The sequence below is a fragment of the Lactuca virosa genome, chromosome 4 (genome assembly GCF_052849685.1).
Source record: "Lactuca virosa cultivar CGN04683 chromosome 4, Lactuca_virosa_CGN04683_v6, whole genome shotgun sequence".
In the NCBI taxonomy this organism is placed as follows: Eukaryota; Viridiplantae; Streptophyta; class Magnoliopsida; order Asterales; family Asteraceae; genus Lactuca; species Lactuca virosa.
In genome coordinates this window covers 294,402,266-294,418,304 of record NC_136429.1, presented here as the reverse complement: position 1 = coordinate 294,418,304, position 16,039 = coordinate 294,402,266, and the positions used below count along the sequence as shown (strand labels likewise).

At 37.8% G+C, this 16,039-nt stretch overlaps 1 protein-coding gene across 1 annotated transcript; it reads right to left on the bottom strand.

Annotated features, from left to right (window-relative positions):
- Positions 1-11,072: 11,072 nt before the first annotated feature.
- Positions 11,073-14,205, bottom strand: LOC145108400 (Protein phosphatase 2C family protein). The gene is made up of 6 exons (XM_079045422.1): positions 14,014-14,205; positions 12,420-13,297; positions 12,025-12,349; positions 11,814-11,963; positions 11,425-11,718; positions 11,073-11,332 (listed from the first exon to the last, which is right to left on the bottom strand). Exons 2-6 carry the CDS (start codon positions 13,172-13,174, stop codon positions 11,315-11,317), a joined length of 1,542 nt encoding a protein of 513 aa, XP_078901548.1. The 5' UTR covers positions 13,175-13,297; positions 14,014-14,205; the 3' UTR covers positions 11,073-11,314.
- Between the last annotated feature and the right edge of the window lie 1,834 nt (positions 14,206-16,039).

Sequence of the window (16,039 nt, the reverse complement as noted above, 5' to 3'; positions counted from 1 at the left end):
AAAAAGTTTCAACCCAAAGCTGATGAAGCAATTTTTCTTGGTTATTATGCTAAATCAAAGGCATATCGAGTACTTAATCGTCGTACTCGAGTTATAGAAGAAATCTTTGATGTGACCTTTGATGACAATTTCGTTCGGAATTCAGGCCCAACTCATGTTACAACTCACATCAAGGAGTCTGATGCTCCAGCGCCAGAATGTCCGAACCAACAAACAATCCTTGAAGTTGACTTTGAAACCCTCTTCGGACCCTCAGAAACAGCTCTTGATTCAGAATCTCAATCAAGACCAACAACATCCGAAGCTCCGATCTCCCAAAACATCTCCGGTCCTACTTCTAGTCTTCCTCTATTTGATTATGAACCATTTATACCTTCTCAGGTTGAGGGGGAGAATGGTCACTCTTCCCTCGAATCAAATGTGGATGGATTTCAAGATACAGGTGCTGATTTCGATGATTCCAATCCCATCAACATCGATGATGATGCAAACTTCTTTGAATTTCCACCTGAAGTTGATGTCAACCTATTCGGTTCAGAAGTTCGGGGGGAGCATCATCCAAATATTCAGACTATTCAGGGGGAGCAACACAACCCCATTGTTGATATTGGATCATCTGCTGCATAAGAACTTCCAAGGTTACATGTTTGGACCAAGGATCATACTCCGAACCAAGTGATCGTAAACCCAAACGCTGGTGTACAAACTCGCTCTGCCACAAGTATCCAAAATGAATGTCATTTCTCGGCATTTATCTCAATGGTTGAACCCAAATCCATCAAAGAAGCACTTGAACATGCTGACTGGATTACAGCCATGCAAGAAGAATTGGCATAATTTGATAGAAAGGAAGTTTGGACTTTCGTCCCTCCTCCTCATAATCATCCCATTATTGGTACTAGATGGGTGTTTCGGAATAAGTTAGATGATGCAGGAGTTATCATTCAAAATAAAGCAAGATTAGTAGCTAAAGGATTCACACAGATTGAAGGGTTTGACTACGATGAGACCTTTGCTCCTGTTGCACGTCTTGAAGCTATCAGAATCTTTCTTGCTTATGCTGCTCATAAAGGCTTCAAGGTTTACCAAATGGATGTCAAAAGTGCTTTTCTGAATGGTGAACTTGATACCGAAGTATATCTTCAACAGCCTCCCTGTTTTGTCAACTTATCATATCCTAACCACTGCTACAAACTCCGGAAAGTTGTCTATGGCCTTAAGCAAGCTCCTCGCGCATGGTCCGAGGCCCTCACGGACTATCTCAAGCGTTCAGGCTTTCAAAGATGAATTCTAGATCTCACTTTGTTCCGTAGATCAAATGGAAAACATCTCATGCTTGTCCAAATTTATGTCGATGATATCATTTTCGGATCTACCGATTCTTCAATGGCTGCTGACTTTGCTAAGTTAATGGTCAGTAGGTTTCAAATGAGTATGAATCGGGAATTAAGCTTCTTTCTTGGTCTCCAAGTCAAACAGACCAACGGAGGAATCTTTATTCACCTAGATAAGTACATTTCGGGACTCCTCAAAAAGTACTCAATGGACACATGTGCCTCAGCCAAGGTACCAACGGGTTTCGGACACAAAATCTTTTCGGACCCTTCAGGTGTAGCAGTTGATGAAAAGAAGTACAGAGGAATGATTGGATCCCTACTCTATCTCACAGCAAGTCGTCCGGACATCATGTTTTCAACATGTTTGTGTGCCAGATTTCAAGTCAATCCAAAGATGTCTCATCTTTTGGATGTCAAACAAATTTTTAGATACCTCAAAGGCACAAAGAATCTCGGAATCTGGTACCCAGCTAATGAGAGTTTTCTTCTTCAAGCATATTCAGATTCAAACTATGGTGTTCTTCAATTGGAAAGAAAAATCACATCTGATGGTTGTCAATTTTTAGGTGGTCGATTGGTTAGTTGGTCATCCCAGAAGCAGAACTGCATTGCTCTTTCAACAGCCGAAGCAGAATACATTGCTGTTGCTAGTTGTACCTCTCAAGTTCTCTGGATGAAATCTCAACTTCTGGATTATGGTTACCGCTTTCAACGCATTCCAATATATTGTGATTCTCAAAGTGCAATTGCAATCTCGCACAATCCAATTCAGCACTCCATGACGAAGCACATTGATATACGGTACCATTTTATAAAAGATCATGTTTTAAATGGAAATATTGAACTCATTTTTGTTCCATCTGACGATGAAATTGCTGATGTCTTTACTAAGGCATTAAACGAAACCAAGTTCAATGGCTTTCTGAACAAAATGTGTATGATGATGCCTAATCCTCAGTTCTTTCAAGAGACTTGCTCTCTCTGATGGAAACATCAAATAGAAAATTTGTTCCGAACTCAAACCTACTTTTCATCTCGTAACTATTATCTCTCGACATACATAGGATCATTTTACTTGTCTTTATTTCTAACCACCACTTGATATTTAGTCACACAGCTCCCAGGTATTTTGAAGTTCAAAGACCAATATAGTTACATTGGTCACGATCTTGTCTCGGAACTCACATCATAAAATCATCCCGTAATTCAAATCCGGAACGGTAGTAAATCTCTTCCTTTTGCTTCTGAACTCTCTAAACATTGACTCCAAAATTGTCTTAAATGTCTTGTTCAAAATGATTTTTTAAAAATTTGCTCCGGAACATTAAAGTTTTTTTTGGCTCCGGAAGAATTTCAAATTTGACTTGAACTGTTCAAAATGCACTCCGGATCCCTTTTCAGACTCACTCCGGATTTTTCAACTTTTGCTCTGGAATTTTAAAATTTTTGACTCCGGATTTTTCAAAATCTCTGCTCCAAAATACTTCTTCCTTTTGTTCCGGAACTCACTTCTTCAAATTTTTCAGTCCGGAATGTTGTCTCAAAATCTTCTTCGAAATTCTTGAAAATTACTTTCTCCGGAATTGTTTTGAAATATTCTACTCCGGAAATCAAATGTTTTTTGCTGCGGAACATCAAAGTTTCACTCCGGATTGTTATATTCCGGACCCTTTCTTCAAATCAACATGATCCGGAATACACCTTATTACCCTCCGGTTCTCAAAATGTCCGGAATCAATCATTCGGAAGTCCAAAAGTTTTTAAGATGAAACGTTTTTTTATAACGGTAACTTTTGAGGATCCTTATTGTGTCTTCCTTGAAACTCGCACCACGATTGCACGTTCCAAAAGCAACCATCACATCGCCGTTTAGGGTTTCTATTTTTAGCTATCATCCATCCCAACCTTTCCTATCCCATGTCAAATCACCCCCTAAAATGGATAAACATTTAATGCAACCCATTTCGACTTCGGATCCTCATCACTACTATTCCTGACCCGACCCGTTTCATTCACCTATAAAAACACCCTTAAACCCTCATTTACCTCTTTACGCGCTCAAAATCACAAAAATTCCCAAACCTTTTCTGTGTTCTTGTGTTCTTCAAGCTTTCATCTCACCTGCAAGAATGGCGTCTCCCTCATCTCCTCCAAAAGTCGATCAAACTGCTCCTGCAATCAAGAAATTTGTCACTAATAAGAAATCTTCCAAAGAATCATCATCCTCACACCCATCTGAACCATTCCTTAGAGACACAACTCAACTTTTCTCGATGAATCTCATGGATTTTGAAGAACCCATTAGAGTGATGATCGATTTTATTGCTCATCATCCCATATCCATTCCACTCACTAAAATCCCAGAACCTCCTCTACCACTCAATCTTCTGCACACAACTTTTACAAGAATCAAGATTGACAATGGGATTCTCGAAACAAAGATCACAGGTGATAGAATTGTGCCCATCCATAAATCCACGTTTCTCAAGGCTATCGCCGTCAATGTAAGCCCATAAGGATTTAAGGTTCAGGAACCAACCAACGAATAATTCCAACAATTTCTGAATCACATTGGGTACAATCAAGACTACAAAGCCAAGGAATTAAAGAATTCGGCAGTTTTAGGTCTCTGGACCGTGTTGATGCACTTCATCATTCGAGGGTTGTCCGATAAGCATGGCGGTACGGACACATTGAGCAAGGACTGGTTGTATGTGGTATACATCATCTATTCTGGACGCAACAACGCAGTCGATCTTCCGAAAGTTTTATGGCAGGATTTCCGAAAATTTGCCATCAAACGGAAGAGCAATGAAATTTCAAGCCCTAGGTTTTGGGCCCTGACAATCCAAGAGCTCTACAAGGAAAGGTCTGAACCAATTCATGTGTCCACAATTCCGAAAGAGGTATATTTATCCTTTAAAACTGTTAAGCACTATAGAGTTCCGGACCAATCTTCCTTTGGTCCTGTAAGACGTCTTCCGGACCATATGTTGGCCTTAATACCTTCCGGATCAATCTACTTGAAACATCACCTAGAGACTTCGGTTGTGTTCGACCCAACACAACCTACCCCTGTCTCTGTTGAGCCCACTCCGGAAGAGGCCAATCCTTCTGTGTCCGGAGGAAAGATCAAAAAGTATGCCAAAAGGAAGACTTCTCCCTCCAAGTCAAAGCCTAAAAAGAGAACCAAAGTCAGCTCTTCCTCTCAATAGGAAGGCGCTCATGACATTCAGGCTGACTATGGCCGTCCGAAAACTCCACCAACCCACTCATCCGAGGTACCCCTCGGTGTTTCAAAACCACTTGCACACACCGACGGGGAGTCTGCACATAATCCACCCTTACCTTCCCAAAAAGGTGTTGATGGTGTTGAACAAAGTTCCTTGCCCCCCCCCCCCTAGAACACACTCACGAGTCACATTTGATATCCCATCTCCTTCCACACACACACACACACTCCGAAACCCCTATTCCAGACCGCAAGCACTCCGAGGCTGGAGCAGTCCCTCCAACCTCAGATGCCCCAACTGGTCTGATACCCGGTAAGGGTACAAAACGACCAGGTGCTAACGATCCATTATGGGAAGATTATGTTGACAGGGCTCATTCTCGGCATCCAGAGCTTACTAGATCACAAGTGGAGTCCATGTTGATTGCAATGAAGAATAGAGCCATTCAGAGCAATCTGCCTTATGTTGCTCCATCAGACGAGATTGTTAATCTAGTGTTTACTTCCGTAGAAACTACCAAGACTCCACCCTGCGCTTCAATTCATTCCACTTTGGATGATGAACCTTCCGAAGAAGTGTTGCTGACCGACGATGGTGCTAATGTGGTTGATACAAACGTGCTTCCCTCTGTTCATTTTCACTCCAAGCCGTCCTCATCCAAGTCTGCTTTTGATTTCGGATCCTCTTCGTCCACTCATGACAATGACTCTGAGTCCACTCGGAAACTTCATGATGATGCAGCTACCAACAAACCTGGTCCTTCGGTTACTCTAATCAATCTTGAATCTCTCAAGCACAAGCCTCAGCATTCCAACTCAGACACCGGATCCTCCGCAAGAAACTACATTGATCCGTATGCTCTTCTTGAAATCCAAACCAATCTGTCAGACACCATGAAAAAGGTGAATACACTTGAAGCCTCAATTTCCGGACTCAACTCCAAAATTGATGAGAAAGTCTCCGGACTGGATTCAAAGCTAGATGCCATCCTTCAATCTCTATCTGAAGCTAACAAGTCCGGACCGTCTACCGAAGAACAAGAAGCTCAATTGGATTAACTCATCTCCTTAAGGCTCAAACACACCATTAAGGAAGTTGAGAAGAAATATGATGAAAGTTTCGATCACTATCTTGACACCATCACCAAGATGTTAAAGGTTCATGACGACATGTTAAATGCCTCCAACGAACTCATCAAACAGACTCATGTCCGTCATGAGAAACATATTCAGAGGCTCGAGAAGGAAATCAGGAAAAAAGATGAGATGAACCTAATCATGCAACAAGTCCTCCTCAAGCTGCTCAGGGCTTGTTGGAACATTGTTGATGTTCCAAATCACAAATTCGATGAGATGCTTTCCGTTCTTGGCCGCTTATTCAATCATCTCAAATCCCAAGCTCCCACTTCTGAAGCATACGACATGCTTACCCTTCAACTCAACACTGGTTTCCAAAAGGTGTTTGAGAAATTTTCTGACATGAAGGAGTCGCTTTTGCTTGCACTGGTTCCCCGGGCTACCGATGCAAGAGGAGGAGAAGGCCCAAGCAAGATCTGGAAACCTGCCTCGGAGTTTACACTCCGAGATGAAGATGGAAATTCCGATGATGAATTCCAAGTTCTTTCCAGACTTCTAAGAAATGATGAATATGATAATGATGAAGATGATGAAGAGGAAGTGGAGTATGTCACCAGTGTTGTAGTTGGAATTCCAGCTCCAAAGAAATTTCCTGCCAAGGTGCTTACGAAGGAAGAGCAGAGGATCTGGTCCACAGTCTCATGGCTATCCACCCTGTCGGATGTGTTTCAACGAAGCATTCAAATGGCCAAAGCAAAAACCAAGTTAACGGTTGATGCTTTCCGGGCCACTCCATCCATGTTGACTCTAATTCATGCTCCAATGATTGCTCCCATAGATCAAGGTTCTCCGCTTTGGATCCCAGACGATATTCCGGAGGAACCACTGCAATCCTCTCCTCCAAAATTCTCCATCGACGAGAACATGATGCACGTTATCTCGGTTCTCAACAAAGATAAGGGAAAAAAGCCCATCTCGGAAAGACATCAAGATCTTCACTACGGACCTCCTCCAAAGCAAAACTTTGTATGGTCTCAAGAGGAAATCAACAAATCCCTAGAGGATAGCACCCGGATCCAAGCTCTCAAAGATAATCCTGATCTGATGCGCGGTATCTCTCCTCTATGCCATGAAGGAATCCTTCGTGATTCGGATATAGTACCTTTCATGTACTATGATATTCCAACAACTGATTCGGAACAACTTGATCTGCCTCTCTCTCTCCATACAGCAAATTCTACATCAAATTTTCTCCTCTCCACCCAAATGATGATCCGGAGATGATCATACGGACAGAGCGTGAAAGATTAAAAACATTCTACTCCAAGAACGCACAACCTCAAAAGGAAGTGTGGACAAGGAAAAGGATAACCAAGATCTCTGGGTTCCGAAGAAAGATATTGACGAAATTCGAATTCAACTGCACATTGTTCCGATATCACATCATCCAGAACAAACCAACATATCGAACCATCACTGATGCTAACTTCCCTGTAATTAATCCCAACGATGTTCTGACCATTGCTGCTCATCTCCGAAGTCTCCAAAAACATGATATTAGCATGGGTGCTTACCACGCAGCATTAAGCTTTCTCAAGGACTATGTCGCGAAATTTTGTCGATGCGACTATGAGCTAGCTCACTTGTTCGGAACTGAAGACTTTCTTGCCAAGATCGAATATGTGCTACCAGAAGCTGAACTGCTAGCTGGAGGATCTATTGATGATCAGGTTCTAGGGTTTGTGTACAAGACAAAGAAGACCAACAAAAAGGACTTTTTCAGAGTCCTTGACAAACACTTAGTTCCGACAAGAGCCCTCAAGAAGTTTATCAGTCGAGCATCCAGGTCCGAAGCTCCTGAACATGTCAAGGCAAAGTTTGTAAGTCAGTTGCAGTGGTATGTCGAAGTCAGGGATTGGTTGTTTAGAGCTTACACGTTCATTAAGGAAGAATCAAACTAAGCTGACTTGATTGCTAAGTTCACTTAGGGGAAATTTTTGGAACCTGAAAGTGAACCTCTAGCAATCCCAGACCATCTTGAAGTTCCGAAGTCAGTCATAGTTCCGAAATGGATGATGTTACAGAATCAGTTTTGTGTCCGGACTTGAAGCTTTGCTCCGGACGAGAAGATCAGTTGAAGGCATTCCGGATTGAACAATGTGTCCGGAATGTTAGTCTATCTGAATTAGTGTTTTATCCATGTGCATTTATTGTATTTGTCTTTTAGCTTGATTTAACTTATCATAGGACTTAGTCTCTTTTGTTAAACACGGATATTCAGAGTGTCTGAAGTAACTCTTTTATCCGGTCCTATGTATGTAATCAGTCAGTACCATGTATCTTGTTCTCCTATTTATAGGAGCTTTCAATGTTAAAGCAATAGATGGATTATTCAAACATATCCAACAATATTCCAGTTTACTTCACTTATTCTCTCAAACATTCTTTTTGTTCTTCATTTATTGTCTTTACCTTGATCATTATCTTCACTCTTCATTAATATCTTGAATACTTTGTTGATTGCATTAATTCAGTCTTGACTGGTCTTGCCAGACTTGACTGGTACATTCCTTAGTAAGCAGACATTGATCTTAAGCATTAACTCAAGGTTTGAGTTTTTAAACCTTGTCCTTGCACATCAGATCGTTTGTTCTCACAACCATAGGAGTGTTATAGTGCTTAAAACCCAACATTCTCAACGAAGAATCATCTCAACTATGCTAAAGACCCAGAATACTTGGTCAAATAACGTTCATGAAGTTGGTCATAGAGGATCATGGAAATATCGGACATCTTGTTGGTTAGTTTAGACTATAAATTGACACTTGTAATCTGCACACGACACACTGTTCTTTAGTCTAAGCCTACTCTTGGAAATTCTTTACTTATTCTTACTAAGAACTAACTGTAATCTTTATTTTATATCAATAAAATCATCAAGACATGTGATCATTATCACCTCCCAAGATTTTATGCCGGAGATCCTAGTAAGGATCAAAGGCTTTCCTTGTAAACCATTGTGTCACTTTCTTTTACCATTTGTTATTACACATTGTGAACATTATAACCTCTCATTCAATTTAGTTGATTAGTACTTGTGTAATTTTTGACCAAAACATTACTGTTCATTTCAACTTTTAACTTGTCATTGTTTAGTCATGCTATATACTCACTTTTGCCGATGGAGAGCCGTCACCTATTGTTCTGTTTCTTTCGCTCTATTCACAAATCCATTTCATTTTGTTTTTTAAGAGAACTAAAAGTGCTAATTCCAAATCATAATTAAATTGTAAATATCAAATAAAGATATCTGAAAATAGCAACTTTAAATTTGCATATAGTAACTTTTATATATTTATATTTTCTATCTTCAAATATTTTTAGTCTATAACAGTTTTCTGGTAATTTTAAAAATAAATTATTGATATTTGTAAGTTTCAACTTTTATCCTTTATTATATTTTAAAGTTACGTTTTTCATCTATTATATAATTTTTATAGTTTTCATTTGTATAAATATTATTTTTGCTATTATAATTTCTTAATTAATTGTCATTCGTGATATTAACCAAACAAGACACTTTCAAATCTTAGTTTTTACCATTTTATCCATACATAAATCTTTTGATTGAAACTTTATTTTTATATTTTTGTGTACGCTTAATAAATAAAGGAGTCCCTGCTACAACGCGTGCGATTACGATTTCACTCACATAATTACTGTTCATTTGCTTTAATAACTTCAATCCAAAAAAGACTTAAGTCCAAATTAAGGTATAAGTTTTATAGAATATAACATAAGATGTGGAATAAGTATTTTCATGAAGATAGCAAATTTGTTTCTATTAATAAAAAAATCTTATGTTTGCATTTTCTACCCTAATGTTTTTTTTATCAAACAGTTTTTATCTTTCGAAATTTTAAAGTTAATTTATTTGTATTTTTAAGTTACGATTTTGATACCTTATTATATTTTAAACATTTTCAGCCTCTTATATGATTGTTTTTTATAGTTGTCATTTTTATTAATATTATTTTTTTATTTAAACATTATAAACTTTTATGGTATTTATTGTGGTATGAACTCATAAATTTAATACATTCAAGATACACTTCCAAATATTTATTTTTTTTATTGTCTCCTCCATACATAATTTACATAATTGTTGGATTTGAAATCTTATTTTATATACTTTAACGTTTCACTTTACGGAGAACTCATTTATAATGTGAACCAGAAAAGTATACAAATAAAGTTACGATCTAAACACCCTTGAAGGTTTAAACTTTAAACTATGTTGAAAGTTGTTTCGATGTCGCACTGTGTTTTTCAACATACCGGGTTTCCGCAGCATCACGTGAATGGTCCAAACCCTATTTTATATAAATTTACAAATGTAATATTTAAAGAATTAGAAACAAACAACGCAAAGATAGAAAATGTTACAAAATTACATCCTATTATACAAGCCATTACTCATGACAAATAGTTGCCACAATATTTGTTAGGGATTTTCACAAAAACAACCATATCCAAAATAGGGATGAGCGTGGGACGGAACCGGTACCGACTCGTACCGTTTTCGATTTCCCGAAAACCAAATTTGGTCGAAAGTCAATCCCGAGTACCGAACCGAATTAATATCACTGGTACCGATACCGGGAATGGTAACGGTTTTCAGTACTTGTACCGGTACCGGCGGTACCGATTCCCGAATTTCATATATTTGGAGTACCAAGTACCGTCCCGTATTTTTAGATTCGGTACGGTTCGGTACCGGTTCCGGTACGGGATCGGGACTTGAGACAAACTGCTCATCCCTAATCCAAAAGATTGCATTTTGGATTTAAGTTTCACTTTCAAACCGCTTAGATGTGACAGAATTCAAAAATCTAAGATTTCAAACTCCATACGTTTTCCTAAACAAGAATTCGAGTCCAAAATAACAATAACATGTACAAAGTCAAAAAAAACATATCCAAAACACAACAATTCGGACTCCAAAATATTGTGTTTTTATGTAGCAAAAACCATAAAGCTTAACAAAACCCAAGTAGCTTAATATTTATGAAACACCATAAAAAGGTATCAGTTAATCAAACAAACGGCAACACTAAAGATTTCAGATTTTAATAGGCGATGAAATTGCAAATGTTTGATGCAAATGAGAGCATACACAGATTACATACTTCCCAAATCCAAAATGGCACCAACTCAGACAAAGTGATATTTCATTATAAAAAATATATATTCAACCCTCGATAGAATCATATGGTCGTTTTGATCTATCCATATCTAATAATACGTGAACACAGAAAGTAAATATAAAGTCATTATTTTGAGATCCTCATGTCAAAGAATGTTAGATTTGATGAATGCTTTGCACATCCAACCCAATTCATTGTTACCCTGTAACTGAATCATAGTAGTCCAAATAACTTTTTTTTTAAAGTTGAAAAAAAGATCTGAATAGAAATGAATCACCCAAAAAAGGTCAGTGTCCAGTTTATTCGAAAACCTAGAAGAAGCTATAAGATGTAAATGAACAACGATTCCCATTTTGCTTGTCCCTTGTTCAAGAACATATAAACTAATCACTCTTTTTATTTACATCTATTACTATCCACCACTCCATGTAAGATGTAACACACCCACCTGACTCAATCCATTAACTTGATGACTCATCCTGCACACCCATCACAAACAACCCCATTCAATTTACAAAAACAACATCAATTTATGTGTGTGTGTGTGTGAGAGAGAGAGAGAGAGATTTACAGTTTTGGAAGAGGAGGTGATGAAGGAGACAACAACAGTGATGTCATCAAGCTTTCCACCATAATAACGATACCCAGCTTCTTGAGCAGCAGCAGAGAAAGGTGTCTGTCTGTCTCTTTCCATTGCTCTTTGCCGTGCCAAAGCCGCTATTTTCTGAGCCGTCGCATGTGGGTCCAACCCTGCTCGAACCGCGTGCACCACAATGGCAGTGATGTCATTATTATACAAGTTGTCAAACAGCCCATCTGTTCCTGCTATTATCACATCCCCTGGAGCAACAGGAATCAAAAATGCCTGCATGCATGAACATCAGAACATGATACATGCATCATCAAATACAAAACCGGTCAAAAGGGGCAAATATGTCTTTTCGCATGGACTCAACAAACCTGACCAGAGCTCGGCAAATCACTATTACTTCCATTCTCCAACTGATACGTGAAATTAAAATCATGTTGTTGTGCTGGTGATCGAAAAACAGTACATCCATCTCTCACCACCATAAACCCACTATCTCCCAAGTTAATAGCATCAAGACCCTATAAAGTTAACAATATTAATTAATTAATTATTGCAAAGTCAATAATTACTAATTAGTACCTGATTTGTGAGGGCGATAATGCAAGCAGTTGAGGATCCTTTAGCTTTAGTTTTGGTGTAAGCTTTTTCCAAAACCCTAGCAGGATCAACAGACCCTTTAGGTTCATCTTGTATTGCATTTACTGAATTTGACATAAGTTCACGTGCATATTTCCCAGCATCAATACCAAGGTCAGCCCACCCACCTACCCCATCTGCTACCCCTATTGCTTGTTCATCAGAACATATGAAATGTGCATCTTCGCCACCTGTCTCCTCCTTCTCAGGGTGGGGTAGATAACATGATCCAGAAACTAGCTTCAATGATCTATCCGATAACACCTTTCTGTAATCATGAGATTATTTTATTTTCATATTCTTTAACAATGTCAGAAAAAAGAAAAAAGAAACATTACCTATCAGTATTGGAAGAAGATGTAACCCGATCATCACACAGAGAGTTGTTGTCTGAGAACACATCAGAGGCAGTTCCGGAATTTAGAAAAGTTGGAGATGAGATGTGGAAGCTTTTCCAGTCGATACCAAGAAACGGATTGGAGATGCCATTTGTTTTGGCGACATGGTAGATGAAGTATCCATAAAGAGAGAAGCTTTCTGATTCTTTATTGTTTCTTGAATTCATGGTGATTTTGTGACAACTATGGAAACCTCGGGTAGGAAAAGAAAGATTGGAATTATCGATGAGGTGTCTATGTGAGGAAGCTAAGTTGTTTAATGATCCACACCCTAGTAAAGATCTTGAACTTGAAAGAGCCATGGGAATGTTATGATTGGTGATAACAGATTGGAAATGATTAGGATTGGATAGCAGATTATCAGCGTGATAGCCACAAACTTGAAATGAAGGTCCGGATACAGATGGGGTTGAGAATGTTCTTGAAAGAGCTCCAAGAACAGAAAGGTTGTTCTTTTTGCTTGTTGATTGTAAGTTCAATTGAGATGCACATGCAGTATAGTGTTGAAGAAGGGTATTTAGGTCACCAGGTTCTAGAAATGGTACAGAGTAGAATCTTGGGTTACCAAATAAAGTTTTCCCATGGCAGAGAAGAACTTCAAATGAGCCCTGAAGGGTGCTTTCTAGAGTTATATTGGTTCTGTGAATCCCCTGACTGAATGAGCCTCTAAGTCTTGAAAGATATTTATATGGCATCTTGCCTTTGCAACAGTATGTATAGAAGTAATATCACAGCATGAAAGGTATAATCTCATAACTCCAAGCACATTTATCTTTGGGATCCAATCCAACCAACTCCCTCTGAGTATATGTAAAAACCTGGTTTAAAAATAGTTTTTCATAATCAAGTTATGCAAATTGCTTAGTATCAAAGCAGTGACAAAAATATTTAACAGCAAAGTCAATGGTATGTTGAATCCAAAGAAGGATGTTCAAATGTGACAGATCTCATCTGAAGGCATTTGTATAAATGAAAAACTACCGTTTTGTGGATAACTTTGTTAGTAATTAGCTAAGGTAAACCAATAACAGACAATTTACTTTTCTTTTATTTGGTTGCTTTTGCTTCCATGTTTGATCTATTCAAGAAATTTAAATATTCTAAGGTCCTCTATATGCTGGTACAATTCCTCATCATAATAACATTCAACAGTTTGCAATTTGATTGTGGTGGTGACCTTAACTCTTATCGCAAATCCCTTCGTGATGGTAAACTTTCGTTCTTTGCTCTTCTCGCCTAATTTATTACTAGTAGTACATCAATTTGTACACATAAGATCAATAATCCTCTCTGTCGAACATTAATTTTCAACCCTAAGAACCAAAGCACGACAAAGCTGTACGAGATCAATTCCCTACTCGACAAATACTGATATATCATACGTAGAAGAACGGGAAATACTGATTCGCTGACGAGTGAAAGAAACTATCGAACTAACTAATCGATTTCAAATTCGTTTAATTCGTCAACAGAAAAAGGATTTCAATGTTACAGAGATGAAAATAGTTGACAATATCATGCAAGTAAAGATTACCTTGTGAGTGTGGAGAAACGATGAGCTACGAGTTCACGGCTGACTGCGAATATCGATGTCAATAGAGGCGAAGAAGGCGGCGGCTCCGGGCTTTTGGGGTGTGATTAAAGCCCTAACCTCACGTTGAAAAAGACCGGAGATCCGGGTGATGGCGGAGGATATAACATAAAGGCTGAGGGTAATATAGTAATTTAAGAAACAAGTCGGTCCGAACAAAATCGAGAACTAGGGACATTTGGCAGAACGAATAGCACAAAGTGAAAATGAAATGAATAGAATTGGATCTGCATAAAGGGAATTGAATATATATCCAATTATTTGGCATGTATAAGTTACACTTCGCATTGTATTCGGGTATATCAACATGTTAGAACAAAAAAACAATTTATTTCTAACTTTATATGTTTATATAGATAAATTGATTGAGATTTTCAATACAATATAGTTAGATAAATTGTTTGATCTTTGGGTTGAGGTATTTTACTTTAATTGGTCGAGTAAATACGGATTCCAACATGTTGATTTTAAAGTAGGTTTTAAAATTATACTTTTAACTTTATTAATAAACCGCTATATACTAAAAATCTTAACTTAGAGTATGGTTACAAATTGTTTGCAAATTAACTTTACGTATATGTTTGTTTGTATAATAAAAATGGGTATACATAACATGAAAATCACTAATATTCATTATATAGGCTAAGAAACTAATTACACTTGACCTTGGTTAAACGTGGCATACATCCAATTTTACCAAATGCCTATAAACATTATAAAACGTAGTTATACATATAAAATATGTTTTTACACATAAATACCATATATATATATATATATATATATATATATATATATATATATATATATATATATATATATATATATATATATATATATATAATACATAATACAATTTGTTTTATGCTTACTTTAAATTATATAGATGGTATGAAGGAAGTGGAACAGAGTCATTAGGTGCTTACATTCATTTGACACTTAATTATCAATTACGGCGTTTAAATATCTCATTACCATTTGATATTAGCTTCTAGTTTCCTAAGGAGAGCATCATACTATAAGTTTCGTCAATTTGTTTACGAACTTCATAATATGAGTTTCTTAAATATGTTTGAGATACAAAAGTCGATTTCGAATGAGAGTGTAACATCTCAATGATGAGGTACTTCTACTTTTGACCTTAAGTATGCAGATTATTTGTATGTTAGCCCTATGCATGATAAATGTTGCAAAATGGCCCATAATGGGATTGTTGTAAATTTGGGCGGAACACACGAACGTTGGGCGTAAGGAACATTTAAGGGAACGACGCCGTTTTGGGAGTACGTTGGGTGTAGGATGTGTACGATGGGTGTACACTGTCTGGACAAAAACCCTAATCTTGAGGGTTTGGACCCTATATATTGATCCTTAAGTCCTATTTCCCCACCCCATTTCCAGCCTCCATCATTAGAAACGTCTTCTCTTGCAAACCCTAGCCCTATTGTTGCATTTTGAAGCTTGAGCGTGTGTTTTTGTGTGTTCCAAAGGAAGAAGAAGGTGGTGGTGAAGCTTGGAAGCTAGAAGCAAGCTTGGATCTAGAAGTCTTGCATTATTCTCCATCTCCAGAAGGTATAAAGTCCATACCTTGATGATTAACTTGTTAGATGTCACACCCCCAAACCTGAACGGCGGAAACATTCGGGGGCGAAGGACGTCATGTACAGTATCATAACAATTGAATAGTAAAGAAAGTACACACCACCATAATATATATTTGAAAAGTTTACATGATTGTTGTATTACATGTTTTAAAAGTCAAATACAATATGATGTTCCAAAAGATGTTACTAACGCCAGAGCATTAGTCCCCAAAAGCAGTTGCTAACCTGGTTTAGCGATTCCCTGATAATACAAGTTATTTCAAAGAAAAAGTGTCAACATTTAAGTTGGTGAGCTCATAAGTAGTTATTTGAGTAAATGCATGCCATTTGAAAGTTCATGTTTGTTTTCCAGAAAATCCGATATT